Here is a 15011-nt window from a genome sequence, read left to right as displayed (position 1 = left end):
GTTTCGGTATGTTGCATTGGAAGTGGCTAATATTGTGTTGATTCGATCACAATTCCCACAGTAAAGGGAAACGTTGACCAAGTTAACTTTCCAGAGTTTTCCCCCTTAATTGACTTCCAATCTTGTGCGCAGGCTGATATTTCTTCTGCAGGGCAGTCCCGAGTGTGCCCAGTTTCGAGGGAATATTGGTAAGGGGGTGTGTCCCATCTGTTTTAGTAAAGATGTTTGTTTGTTTTTTTTCTTCCCAGAACACTATGGATCACCTCCGCTAGCCTCTTCCTCCAGACTCATCTGTCAACAGAGCTCATCGTGAGTATCCTTTCACCCTCTGTCATGTCCCTAATGTGTACTAATGTCCCCAAAGAGGGGCCATAGTGCACCCCAAGCCTTTGTCTCCTGTTGGTATTGAAAAGGTCGCAGTGACCCTTTGTGGCCTGAAAGAACATCCAGGTAGTGGAGGTAGTGTGTGTGCGTTCGTTATGCAGTTAGTCCAGATCAGTGCAGTCCGTGCATTAGATTACCTCATAGACTCTTCAGATATATCATCCTGCTATCAGATTAGAGAGAGGCTGCAGCAGCAGGGACACATAGCAGAAGTCTACTCATGTGTCTGTGTGTGGTTGTATTCTTCACATGCGTGCCACAGACAAGTCTCATGTCGCCGGCAGACTGTATCATATCACAGCACAGTTTCACCATTTTCTATCTAAAATCCTTCCTATGTATCGTAGCTGAAATAAAAGATCCCAAACATTTTCCATACACACAAGGCTTATTTCTCACTAATGTTGTGCACAAATTTGTTTACATTCCTGTTAGTGACCATTTCTCCTTTGCCAATATAATCCATCCACCAGACAGGTGTTGCATATCAAGAAGCTGATTAAACAGCATGAGCGTTAGAGGTGCACCTTGTGCTCAGGACAATAAAAGGTCACTCTAAAATGTGCAGTTTTGTCACAACACGATGCTACCAATGTCTCAAGTTTTGAGGGAGTGTACAATTGGCATACTGCAGGAATGTCTACCAGAGCTGTTGCCAGAGAATTTAATGTTCATTTCTATGCCATAAGCCGTACGTCCAACCGGCCTCACAATTGCAGACCATGTCAGCCCAGGACCTCCCCATGCGGCTTCTTCACCTGCAGGATTGTCTGAGACCAGCCACCTTGGACAGCTGCTGAAATTGTGGGTTTTCCTACTGTCAGAAACCGATTCATGGAAGCTCATCTGCGTGCTCGTCGTCCTCACCAGGGTGTTGACATGCCTGCAGCTTGGCGTCATTACCGACTTCAGTGGGCAAATGCTCACCTCGCTTGCTACTGGCACGCTGGAGAAGTGAGCTCATCAGTTTCAACTGTGCCGGACAGATGGCAGAAAGCGTGTATGACTTCGTGTGGCCGAGTGGTTTGCTGATGTCAACGTTGTGAACAGAGTGCCCCATTATGGCGGTGGGGCTATGGTATGGGAAGGCATAAGCTACAGACAAGCAACACAATTACATTTTATCAATCAATCATTTGAATGCACAGATACCGTGATGAGAATGACCCATTGTCGTGCCGTTCATCTGCCGCCATCACCTCATGTTTCAGATAGATAATACACGGCCTCATGTCACAAGGATCTGTACACTATTCCTGGGTGCTGAAAATGTCCGTTCTTCCATGGCCTGTATACTCACCAGACATGTCACCCATTGAGCATGTTTGGGATGCTCTGGATCAATGTGTACGACAGCGTACTCCAGTTCCCTCCAATATCCAGCAATTTCGCACAGCCATTGAATATTTATTTATTTATTTTTATTACACCTTTATTTAACCAGGTAGGCAAGTTGAGAACAAGTTCTCATTTACAATTGCGACCTGGCCAAGATAAAGCAAAGCAGTTCGACACATACGACACAGAGTTACACATGGAGTAAAACAAACATACAGTCAATAATACAGTATAAACACGTCTATATACGATGTGAGCAAATGACGTGAGATAAGGGAGGTAAAGGCAAAAAAAGGCCATTGTGGCAAAGTAAATACAATATAGCAAGTAAAATGATTTGCAATGGAAGAATGTGCAAAGTAGAAATAAAAATAATGGGGTGCAAAGGAGCAAAATAAATAAATAAATAAAATAAATACAGTAGGGAAAGAGGTAGTAGTTTGGGCTAAATTATAGGTGGGCTATGTACAGGTGCAGTAATCTGTGAGCTGCTCTGACAGTTGGTGCTTAAAGCTAGTGAGGGAGATAAGTTTTTCCAGTTTCAGAGATTTTTGTAGTTCGTTCCAGTCATTGGCAGCAGAGAATTGGTTTTGGGGGTGACTAGAGAGATATACCTGCTGGAGCGTGTGCTACAGGTGGGTGCTGCTATGGTGACCAGCGAGCTGAGATAAGGGGGGACTTTAGGGTCTTGTAGATGACATGGAGCCAGTGGGTTTGGCGACGAGTATGAAGCGAGGGCCAGCCAACGAGAGTTTTGGTGACAAAACGGATTGCACTGTGATAGACTGCATCCAATTTGTTGAGTAGGGTATTGGAGCAATTTTGTAAATGACATCGCCAAAGTCGAGGATTGGAAGGATGGTCAGTTTTACAAGGGTATGTTTGGCAGCATGAGTGAAGAATGCTTTGTTGCGAAATAGGAAGCCAATTCTAGATTTAACTTTGGATTGGAGATGTTTGATATGGGTCTGGAAGGAGAGTTTAGTCTAACCAGACACCTAAGTATTTGTAGTTGTCCACGTATTCTAAGTCAGAGCCGTCCAGAGTAGTGATGTTGGACAGGCGGGCAGGTGCAGGTAGCGATCGGTTGAAGATCATGCATTTAGTTTTAATTGTATTTAAGAGCAATTGGAGGCCACGGAAGGAGAGTTGTATGGCATTGAAGCTTGCCTGGAGGGTTGTTAACACAGTGTCCAAAGAAGGGCCAGAAGTATACAGAATGGTGTCGTCTGCGTAGAGGTGGATCAGAGACTCACCAGCAGCAAGAGCGACCTCATTGATGTATACAGAGAAGAGAGTCGGTCCAAGAATTGAACCCTGTGGCACCCCCATAGAGACTGCCAGAGGTCCGGACAGCAGACTCTCCGATTTGACACACTGAACTCTATCAGAGAAGTAGTTGGTGAACCAGGCGAGGCAATCATTTGAGAAACCAAGGCTGTCGAGTCTGCCGATGAGGATGTGGTGATTGACAGAGTCAAATGCCTTGGCCAGATCAATGAATACGGCTGCACAGTAATGTTTCTTATCAATGGCGGTTAAGATATCGTTTAGGACCTTGAGCGTGGCTGAGGTGCACCCATGACCAGCTCTGAAACCAGATTGCATAGCAGAGAAGGTATGGTGAGATTCGAAATGGTCGGTAATCTATTTGTTTACTTGGCTTTCGAAGACCTTAGAAAGGCATGGTAGGATAGATATAGGTCTGTAGCAGTTTGGGTCAAGAGTGTCCCCCCCTTTGAAGAGGAGGATGACCGCAGCTGCTTTCCAATCTTTGGGAATCTCAGACGACACGAAAGAGAGGTTGAACAGGCTAGTGATAGGGGTGGCAACAATTTTGGCAGATAATTTTAGAAAGGGTCCAGATTGTCTAGCCCGGCTGATTTGTAGGGGTCCAGATTTTGCAGCTCTTTCAGAACATCAGCTGAACGGATTTGGGAGAAGGAGAAATGGGGAAGGCTTGGGCGAGTTGCTGTGGGGGGTGCAGTGCTGTTGACCGGGGTAGGAGTAGCCAGGTGGAAAGCATGGCCAGCCGTAGAAAAATGCTTATTGAAATTCTCAATTATGGTGGATTTATCAGTGGTGACAGTGTTTCCTATCTTCAGTGCAGTGGGCAGCTGGGAGGAGGTGTTCTTATTCTCCATGGACTTTACAGTGTCTCAGAACTTTTTTGAGTTAGTGTTGCAGGAATGAAATTTCTGCTTGAAAAAGCTAGCCTTGGCTTTTCTAACTGCCTGTGTATAATGGTTTCTAGCTTCCCTGAACAGCTGCATATCACGGGGGCTGTTCGATGCTAATGCAGAATGCCATAGGATGTTTTTGTGTTGGTTAAGGGCAGTCAGGTCTGGGGAGAACCAAGGGCTATATCTGTTCCTGGTTCAAAATTTCTTGAATGGGGCATGTTTATTTAAGATGGTTAGGAAGGCATTTAAAAAAATATCCAGGCACCCTCTACTGACGGGATGAGATCAATATCCTTCCAGGATACCCCAGCCAGGTCGATTAGAAAGGCCTGCTCGCTGAAGTGTTTCAGGGAGCGTTTGACAGTGATGAGTGGAGGTCGTTTAACCGCTGACCCATTACGGATGCAGGCAATGAGGCAGTGATCGCTGAGATCTTGGTTGAAGACAGCAGAGGTGTATTTAGAGGGCAAGTTGGTTAGGATGATATCTATGAGGGTGCCCGTGTTTAAGGCTTTGGGGAGGTAACTGGTAGGTTCATTGATAATTTGTGTGAGATTGAGGGCATCAAGTTTAGATTGTAGGATGGCTGGGGTGTTAACCATGTTCCAGTTTAGGTCGCCAAGCAGCACGAGCTCTGAAGATAGATTGGGGGCAATCAGTTCACATATGGTGTCCAGAGCACAGCTCGGGGCAGAGGGTGGTCTACAGCAGGCGGCAATGGTGAGAGACTTGTTTTTAGAGAGGTGGATTTTTAAAAGTAGAAGTTCAAATTGTTTGGGTACAGACCTGGATAGTAAGCCTGCAGAGTTCTGTCTATCTTTGCAGTAGATTGCAACACCGCCCCCTTTGGCAGTTCTATCTTGTCTGAAAATGTTGTAGTTTGGTGGTCTTCCTAAGCCAGGATTCAGTCACAGCTAGAACATCCGGGTTGGCAGAGTGTGCTAAAGCAGTGAATAGAACAAACTTAGGGAGGAGGCTTCTAATGTTAACATGCATGAAACCAAGGCTATTATGGTTACAGAAGTCGTCAAAAGAGAGCGCCTGGGGAATAGGAGTGGAGCTAGGCACTGCAAGGCCTGGATTCACCTCTACATCTCCAGAGGAACAGAGGAGGAGTAGAATAAGGGTACGGCTAAAAACAATAAGAATTGGTCGTCTAGAACGTCTGGAACAGAGAGTAAACGCATCAAGGTATAATGTACAGACAAAGGTATGGTAGGATGTGAATACAGTGGAGGTAAACCTAGGTATTGAGTGATGAAGAGAGAGATATTGTCTCTAGAAACATCATTGAGACCAGGAGATGTCATTGCATGTGTGGGTGGTGGAACTAATAGGTTGGATAAGGTATAGTGAGCAGGACGAGAGGCTCTACAGTGAAATAAGCCAATAAACACTAACCAGAACAGCAATGGACAAGGCATATTGACATTAAGGAGAGGCATGCTTAGTCGAGTGATCAAAAGGGTCCAGTGAGTAGAGAGGTTGGTTGGGGGTCACGGCGATTTAGACAGCTAGCCAGGCCATTGGTAGCAAGCTAGCATAGGATGGAGGTCTGTTATTAGCCACCTCTTGCGTTCCGTCAGTAGATTAGTGGGGTTCCGTGTGGTAGAGGGGATTAATCCAAATCATCCAACAACAAAAAAAAAACAATAGATATAGTTATAGAGGCCCAAGAAGAAAAAATAAAATAATAATAAAAATAAATAAATAAATTGTCCAATTGTCTATTCAAATAGTAGCTGATAAGACAGCTAACGGTTAGCAGGCCGCAGATGGGTGTTCAGCTAACGTCGCGACGGAGGAGCCAGCCGGATAACTCCTTCGGGTAGATAACGTCGGCAGTCCAGTTGTGAAGGCCCGGTGGGGCTCCGCGTAGGCAGTAAAACGGGTCCGGATAGGTGATTGTAGCCCAGGAGTGATTGATGGAACTCTTCAGCTGGCTAGCTCCGGAATAATTGATGTTTGCTCCGGAATCGACGAAAGCCGATAGTCACACGGATAGCAGCTAGCTAGCTGTGAGATCCAGGTTTGAATGTCCAGAGTTAGCGGTTGAAATCCAGGGACATGGAGAGAAAAATTGGTCCGGTATGTTCCGTTCCGTGCCTCGCTGCGCCGCACAAAACTGGCGATAGATCTTCAAGCTAAAGGATAGCTGATGACCACAAACCATGGTTAGCTGAATACTAACGATTAGCCAGCAAAGAAGCTAACTAGCTTTACTGATTAGCTTCTGGATTAGCTTCTGGCTAGTTTCTGGCTAGCTTCTTGGAGGATTACAGATTTGAGGTAAATAATACTTTTTTTATATAAATATAAATTGGTGAGGCGGGTAGTAGGAGAGTGTTTTGAAGATGAGTTTATGGAAAATTTAAAAAAATATATAAAAAGGTATGTGAAAAAAGTTGTAAATATATATATATATATATATATATATATACGGGACACGACAAGACGAGGACAAAAGACATCTGAACTGCTATGCCATCTTGGAATATGAGTGGGACAACATTCCACAGGCCACAATCAACAGCCAGATCAACTCTATGCGAAGGAGATGTGTTGCGCTACAGGCAAATAGGTCACCCCAGATACTGACTGGTTATCTGATCCACGCCCCTACTTTTTTTTTAAAGGCATCTGTGACCAACAGATGCATATCTGTATTCCCAGTCATGTGAAATCCATAGATTAGGGCCTAATGAATATTATTTAAATTGACTGACTGTAACTTACTTTCTTTTATAAATTCAGTAAAATCTTTTAATTTGTTGCATTTTGCATTTATATTTTTGTTCAGTGGAAAAGGGAATGATATCAACCCGCAAGGCAGGCAGTCAAATAATTTTCCAAAAATGCTTGATAAATGGTGCATAACACAAATATAAAAAAATAATTTCATAAAGAAATATTAGTGGAAATATATCCATAATAAGTTCAGAAAAGTAATTTTAATCATTGAATCCTACCCTGTATTGTCTGATTTGGAATCTCGCCAAGGAGAGATTACATGCCATTAATTCCAATAATTAGACACGGACACAATTATTCATTACACAATTGTTCTAAATTAAATCACCCTCTTCAACCTCATCATTCAGTTAATTCAAATTATGTTGTGAATTAAAGTGCCCAATTTACGTCATTCAGTGAGGAGAAAGACACATTAGCGCCTGGCTTCGTACCAACGTCCTACAACGCATTTGTCTTGGCCCGTTAAGGTAGGAATCTTATTTTTTGTTGTTGTACAATATCAAACATCAGTAGCCGTTTTGACAATGGCGGTTCTGGTGTTAACAAGGCCGTTTCAGTGTACAGTAGAACAACAATATAAAACATATTTTGGACAAACGGAAAGCTAAGACGTAGTCAGTCACACTCAAACTCATATCCTTGTTTGAAAGACACATGTAGCAAGGCCTATGCCTAGTTCATGTAATGTGCGACCCTCTCTCTCTTCTAATATATTCACACCACCAATATTATCAGGAGTACAGAACAGCTTGGCCTATTTGTTAGCATACTAGTAAAAGCCATGATAGTAATAGTTCCTCCTGCCCTGCCTGGTGAGTGTGTGGCTCTGAGAGCACATCTGGTTGAGTGTTACAGCAGGAGAAAGGAGCTCAGCGATCCTGGAGGCTGCTGTGTTTAGCTTGGAAGGGGTCCTGCTCGGGCCTCGTGTGTGTGTGTGTGTGTGTGTGTGTGTGTGTGTGTGTGTGTGTGTGTGTGTGTGTGTGTGTGTGTGTGTGTGTGTGTGTGTGTGTGTGTGTGTGTGTGTGTGTGTAAAGAGGCCTACCCTCTGAGGGATTATAGAGATGTGGCAGGGAGGGGGATGTTGTATTGTGATAGAGAACAACTCTCCATCTAAACCATTTACTCACCTGTATTATTATACAGTTTGTTAATAGTTACTGCTTTTACACCTTTCTATTTTCTCACACATTCCTGTAAAAGGCCAGATAAATTAACTGAACTGCTCTCTAACACCTTTCTGTCTCTGTGTTCTCTGGTTGTAACTATGCTTTCTGTCTCTCAGGTCCTTCAGTACGGTTGTAGCAACACATTCCAGTGGGGTGGAGTCAGCCAGCTCCAGTGACTCCGAGAGCAGCTCAGGGTCAGACTCAGACAGTGAGAGCAGTGAGAGTGGGACAGAGGAGGCCCCACAACCCATCAGGAGCAGCAGCCCACCAGTACCCAAGGTACAAACACACAGCACACTACTTAGTCATACACTTGGAACACCTAAATAACTTGTTTGTCTTTGATTGATCATGCGTTCACCGTGGGCCAGTTTCCCCGTACACAGAATCTTCATTCAAATGGCTTTGGAGTCCAGGACTAGGCTTAAGGTTTATACCGGGTCTTATATGTTACTTTACATTGTTCATATATTGTCTCTGTCCAGGCTGAAGGCCCCGTGGTGACTAACTGGCAGCTGAATAACTGGATCAGAGTGAGCCAGCAGAACCCCATCACAGAGAGCCAGAGTGACACTGTCCAAAGCCCTTTACCAAAACAGCAGCAGAGCCATGACTCAGAGGAGGAGGCCATTCCTCCCAGGGACTACAAATCCCACATACCACCACAATACCCAGAGTTCAGCGATAGTGAAGCCAAACCTCCAGGAAGTGAGGACGTTGCCTGCAAACAGCATGTCCGCCACAAGTCCCCGGCCGTCTCACATGTTGGGGACAGCAGCAGCCAGAGAAAAACTGTGGGGATCAAACATCCCTCCAGACCAGTTAAGGCTCCCCGTCCTGAGGACTCCCAGGCTGGGCTGCGGGTTGAGAGTGTGGAGGTGGCCCCCCGCGACAAAGACCTCTCGTTCACAGACATGCCAAAGGTCAAAACGAAAACCGGGCACAGCAGCAAGAGTGGCAGCGCCATAACGGACAGTAAGAAGCCTGCCAAGCGCAACTCTTTGGAGAAGAGGAAGACTAAACAACCAGAGTCTGGGAGCAGTGGTCCCAAGATGACTCTGATGCTGGACTGTAAGAGGGAGAGGTCTCGCAGTCCCAGCCCTGCCCGGGTGGTGGAAACCTCCGTCAGTGTCAGGAAAGAGACCCTCCCGGCCCCTCAGAAGGGCCAGAAAACGCCCAGGAGCTACTCTGCAGCTGCAGCACACCAGGCCAAACGGGAGTCCTCAGCCAAAGCTTCCAGGGTCCCCCAGGGACCTCCACATGCCCTGCTGGTGAAGATTGAGCTCAATCTGCTGTCCAGGGTCCCTCCCCAGGGCTCCAGGCCTTCTCATGGAGGCCAGGAACCAACCAGCAGGAAGAGACCCAACACAGCCCCAGAGAGGGGAGACGGGGACCCTGTTTCCCCCATCGCTACCAAAGTCTGCAAAAAGAGACCGGTGAGTGTTTTTGTTTGTTTTGTGAAATAGGATGCATACTGTTGCTGATATTAGCAGGTTTTTGTTTTTATGAACTGGTTTGGGTTCAGCAGCTCTTCTATACAGGAATATTATGTTCCACTCCTCACCTTGTCCCCACTCTTAGCCATGTATAGGTATATCAACAGTGCTATCATAATTTAAAACACATTGGTGCTACGTTTGCTATCTTACCAGCAGAGACAATGTCCCATACACAATGTCACCTTCCTGTTACATCAGTTAACGATTGCATTGTGTGACAAGTCTATGACTACCCAAATAGTCTGGGTAGCTATTTGATGAACTATTCAGGAGTCTTATGACCTGGGGGTATAAGCTATTTAGGAGCCTCTTGGACTTGGCGCTCCGGTACTGCTTGCCGTGCGGTAGCAGAGAGAACATTCTATGACTAGGGTGGCTGGAGTCTTTGACAATTTTTAGGGCCTTCCTCTGACACCGCCTGGTATAGAGTTCCTGGATGGCAGGAAGCTTGGCCCCGGTGTTGTACTGGGCCGTACGCACTACCCTCTGTAGTGCCTTGCGGTTGGAGGCTGTGCAGTTACCATACCAGGCGGTGATGCAACCCGTCAGGATGCTCTTGATGGTGCCGCTGTAAAACCTTTTGAGGATCTGAGGACCCATGCCAAATCTTTTCAGTCTCCTGAGGGGCGAATAGGTTTTGTTGTTCCCTCTTCATGACTGTCTTGGTGTGTTTGGACCATGTTAGTTTGTTGTTGATGTGGCCGCCAAGGAACTTGAAGCTATCAACCTGCTCCACAACAGCCCCGTCGATGAGAACGTGGGCATGCTCGGTCATCTTTTTCCTGTAGTCCACAGTCATGTCCTTTGTCTTGATCACGTTGTCCTTGCACCACATGGTCAGGGTTCTGACCACCTCCCTATAGGCTGTCTCATCGTTGTCGGTGATCAGGCCTACCACTGTTGTCATCAGCAAACTTAATGATGGTGTTGGAGTTTTGCTTGGCCGTGCAGTCATGAGTGGAGTACAGGAGGGTACTAAGTACGCACCTCTGAGGGTCCCCGTGTTGAAGATCAGCTTGGTGGATGTGTTGTTACCTACACTTACCACCTGGGGGCGTCCCGTCAGGAAGTCCAGGATCCAGTTGCAGAGGGAGGTGTTTAGTCCCAGAGTCCTTAGCTTTGTGATGAGCTTTGAGTTTGATGGTAGGCCTTGAATACATCCACAGGTTCACCTCCAATTGACTCAAATTATGTCAATTAGCCAATCAGAAGCTTCTTAAGCCATGACATAATTTACAGTGAAATAATGTGAATTTAAACAATTGTTGGGAAATTACTTGTCATCCACAAAGTAGCTGTCCTAACCGACTTGCCAAAACTATGGTTTGTTAACAATACATTTGTGGAGTGGTTGAAAAACGAGTTTTAATGACTCCCACCTAAGTGTATGTAGACTTCCGACTTCAACTATGTGTAGACAGCTATGAAAAATACAGATACACTTTCTAGGTCGATAGTGCTGTCTACATGAGATACTCTACCTCAGGCGAGCAAAACCTCGAGACTTCCTTAGATATCGTGCACCCTGTTTACATAAATGCATAGGCACCCATCCGTTGTCTTGCCAGAGGCTGCTGTTCTGTCCTGCTTCCTGTATGTTGAGTGTATTTTCAGTGTATTTTTAGCATTTTAGTTCCCTCATTGAATCAAACATCCTGTTTTGCATTATGTGCTAAGTGTGCAGTATCCCAGCTGTAATTCTAAATTTGCCTGAAAATAATTTATACAAGTATATGTCTGGTCCTTGTTTTCTTTGGCTCTCTTCTTTTGAGGTATTCAGGGCAGCCTGTTCTCCTTCAAAACATTTACATTTACATTTAAGTCATTTGGCAGACGCTCTTATCCAGAGCGACTTACAAATTGGTGAATTCACCTTATGACATCCAGTGGAACAGCCACTTTACAATAGTGCATCTAAATCATTTAAGGGGGGGTGAGAAGGATTACTTTATCCTATCCTAGGTATTCCTTAAAGAGGTGGGGTTTCAGGTGTCTCCGGAAGGTGGTGATTGACTCCGCTGTCCTGGCGTCGTGAGGGAGTTTGTTCCACCATTTGAAAACCCTTTGAAATTTGTATATTTCATCTAAGCCTACGATGCAGAATGTAACAACTTCAGAGGAAGAAACGTTAACGTTAGTACAAAAGGCTCTTATCTAGGCTGTGCGTCACTACCCCTGAGAGGTCTGCCAACCTGTATGTTTGACTAGCGTTAGATCGTGAAAGTAGTAGTACTATAGACCTCGTGGTCTGCTTGAGAGGGTGAACATGGAGAAGTAACAAAAGTGCTTTGACCACATGCTGAATTTATTTTTTAAATTGGAAGAACAACAAACCTGTCGCTAGTATAGTTTTTATTACTATTATTATATTTTTTTTCAGGCTGAGAAGGATGTGAAATCCCTGCCAAGGAAGAAGCCAAAACTGGAGAAAGATCTCAAACACTCCTCTTCATGTCCTGGTTCCTGCAAGTCTGCGTGAGTAACACTACACCCCTCAGTTCTTAACTCCTCCTATCTAGTGTCTTCAATGCTCTGCAGCATATCCATCCATAGCTTCTCTGCCCCAAAGTGCTGCAAACTACTTCTGGTATAACATTCTTCTGGTATACCTAATAACATTACATCGATATTAGAGATGCATCAAACAAAATGTTTGGTGATTTTCCCCAGCACCTTAAGCTGTCCATTGGCCGGTTGTCACCCTAGAGACAAGGCTGGGTATCAGACTGGGTGTCTGACTATTTGCAGGTTCCATGAAATTGAATGTAAGACTTTTTAACCCTCTAAGGGGGGGGGGGGGGTGGAGTTCTACTAAGCTAACATATGGAATTGTTTTAAGATGGCCATACCAAGAATAATTTAGGTATTGATTTTGATGTTGTACCCCTTTAGGTCAAAAAATAAAGAAAAAATGTCAATTTGCAGAAACATTTGATTTGGGCTTACTGCTATTTGCCCATAGACAACACCTTGAATAAACGATTCACACATTGAAAAACAGAAGAAAGATCAGGAAACTATTTTTGGGGGACACATTTAACCCCTTTTTTAGGCATTAAAATACACCCCCCTTCCCGGGCGTCGTAGAGAAAAACATGTATGTGTTTGTGAGAGATTCACCTTTCGATAGAGTGGTCATATTAGTGTGGAGCCTGAACTGTTTTGAGGAGACCTATTTTCAGGATGTCTCATGGTCTGACAAACACCGCTGTAGCTCAGGCCACCTTCCACCGCAGATGTGTACTGCCTCTGTTGGCGGATGCAGTAGATTGTGACGGAGCCCTTGCAAATTACTGATTATCTCTAGCTTAAACAGACTGATTTTGATGGGGATTTTTGCTGTGAAATTGACTCTGGGGTTAATACCTTTTTTAATGTCACTTGGAATGCAATTTAATATCAATGTTGAGGTCTGCGTGCACCACATACCTGCTAATATTCATTCCCCTCCATAAATGTTTGCCCTTAGTTGTGCAGCCCTACGTGTAAATTATCTCAAATGAGTGCAGGAAATGCAGAAATGTCTGAAAATGCTGAATTTTGGGGGGGGGGGGGGTTGAATTGAACAGTACAACACAATCAGAATGGAGCAAGACTCATTTTAAATCCCTCCGAATGTATTTCCAACCTAGGGTCACGTACTACTTGTATAGCAAATTTAGAACCTTTTGTAAAATTCTGTCTCATACCATCAAAAATTTGAAAAATATGATATTTTGGCCATGTCAGTCAAGTTCCTGTTGAGCAGTTGATTTGTAGAATCTGGCGAATGGGGCTGGAATAAGTCTGCATGCCCATTATCTCTCCTGGATTTATTATGCTCGAACATTAGCCTAAAACCAAAAAGTCTAATAAAATAATTCCCTCATGGTCCTCCCGAGTGGTGCAGAGGTCTAAGGCACTGCTTAGCAGTGCTAGAGGCGTAACTACAGACACGGGTTCAATCCCAAGCCGTATCACAACCTGCCGGGATCTGGTGTCCCATAGAGCAGCACACAATTGGCCCAGCATCGTCCGGGTTAGGGGAGGGTTTGGCCCGGGGGGGGCTTTACTTGGCTCATCAATCTATAGCGACTCCTTGTGGCAGGTCAGCGCCTGCAGGCTGACCTCAGTCGCCATTTGATCAGTATTTCCTCTGACACATTGTGGCTGGTTTCCCGGGTTAAGCAGGCGGGTGTTATGTTTCAGAGGACGCATGACTCAACCTTAGCCTCCAAGCCCGTTGGAGTTTCAGTGATTAGACACGTTTGAAAAAGGGGGTAAAAAAATATAGGGTAAGTGAATCAGTTACTTCGAAGCAAGCCATCTAAGCGGTAGGGCTTAGGCTGAACTTTTTTTATTTTCTTTAAAATAAATATTTTAACCCCTTTTTCGTGGTATCCTATTGCTGGTAGTTACTGTCTTGTCTCATCGCTACAAATCCCACACGAACTCGGGAGAGGCAAAGGTCGAGAGCCATGCGTCCGCCGAAACCCAACCAAGCCGCACTGCTTCTTCAAACAGCGCTCATCCAACCCGGAAGCCAGCCGCACCCGGAAGCCAGCCGCACTGGTCAGCTGCAACAGAGCCTGGGCTCGAACCCAGAGACTCTGGTGGCACAGCTAGCACTGCGATGCAGTGCCTTAGACTGAAATTTTCAAGTGCCAAGTAAGCAATTTCATCTAACATGTTCAGGAAATGCATGATGGATATTTTGATGTGCAAAATGTCAGAATAGGATCCAGAATAATCAGATCAGAATAATTTGCATATTGGCCTAGGCTATATGCTATTTAATTTACCACGAGAAGAAGTGGGAAGGTAAAACACACAACTATAGTGCCTTAAGAAAGTATTCACTCCCCTTGACTTTGTCAGCATTTTGTTGTTACAGCCTGAATTTAAAATAGATTAGATAGATTAGATTAAAATAGATACCCCATAATGTCCCGATAATTATTATATATATATATTTTACAAATTAATTAAAAATAAAAAGTCTTGAGTCAAGTATTCAACCCCTTTGCTATGGCAAAATGAAATAAGTTCAGGAGTAAAAATGTACTTGACAAGTCAAATAAGTTGCATGAACTCAATCGTTTTGGACTCAATAGTGTTTAACCTCTTGAACCTCTGGGGGCAGTATTTCATTTTTGGATGAAAAACGTTCCCGTTTTAAACAAGATATTTTGTCACGAAAAGATGCTTGACTATGCATATAATTGACAGCTTTGGAAAGAAAACACTCTGACGTTTCCAAAACTGCAAAGATATTGTCTGTGAGTGCCCCAGAACTAATGCTACAGGCGAAACCAAGATGAAATTTCATACAGGAAGTGAGCCAGATTTTGGAGGCGCTGTGTTCCAATGTCTCCTTATATGGCTGTGAATGCGCAAGGAATGAGCCTACACTTTCGGTCGTTTCCCCAAGGTGTTTGCAGCATTGTGATGTATTTGTAGGCATATCATTGGAAAATTGACCATAAGAGACTACATTTACCAGGTGTCCGCTCGGTGTCCTCCGTCGAAACTATTGCGTAATCTCCAGGTGCATGCACGTTTCCATTTGGTTCAGAAGAGAAAGGCAACTGCCACAAATGATTTATCATCGAATAGATACAGTGCCTTACGAAAGTATTCGGCCCCCTTGAACTTTGCGACCTTTTGCCACATTTCAGGCTTCAAACATAAAGATATAAAACTGTATT

The 15011-nt window shown here is 44.6% G+C and overlaps 1 protein-coding gene across 7 annotated transcripts in view; it reads left to right on the top strand.

Moving 5' to 3' along the window:
- LOC135517575 (AF4/FMR2 family member 1-like) overlaps positions 1 to 15011 on the top strand; it is a 99329-nt gene that overhangs the window by 40057 nt on the left and 44261 nt on the right. For all 7 annotated transcript variants that reach the window (XR_010452051.1, XM_064942001.1, XM_064942000.1 and 4 more), the window contains 4 exons: positions 249 to 309; positions 7942 to 8104; positions 8311 to 9261; positions 11705 to 11799. Coding sequence is in view for 6 of the 7 variants with exons in the window: in XM_064942001.1 (XP_064798073.1) it covers positions 249 to 309; positions 7942 to 8104; positions 8311 to 9261; positions 11705 to 11799 (1270 nt within the window). In the remaining variant the exon portion in view is untranslated. The remainder of the gene's footprint in view (positions 1 to 248; positions 310 to 7941; positions 8105 to 8310; positions 9262 to 11704; positions 11800 to 15011) is intronic.

The sequence above is a fragment of the Oncorhynchus masou genome, chromosome 28 (genome assembly GCF_036934945.1).
Source record: "Oncorhynchus masou masou isolate Uvic2021 chromosome 28, UVic_Omas_1.1, whole genome shotgun sequence".
Taxonomy (NCBI): Eukaryota; Metazoa; Chordata; class Actinopteri; order Salmoniformes; family Salmonidae; genus Oncorhynchus; species Oncorhynchus masou.
This window is presented reverse-complemented; position numbering and strand designations above follow the sequence as displayed.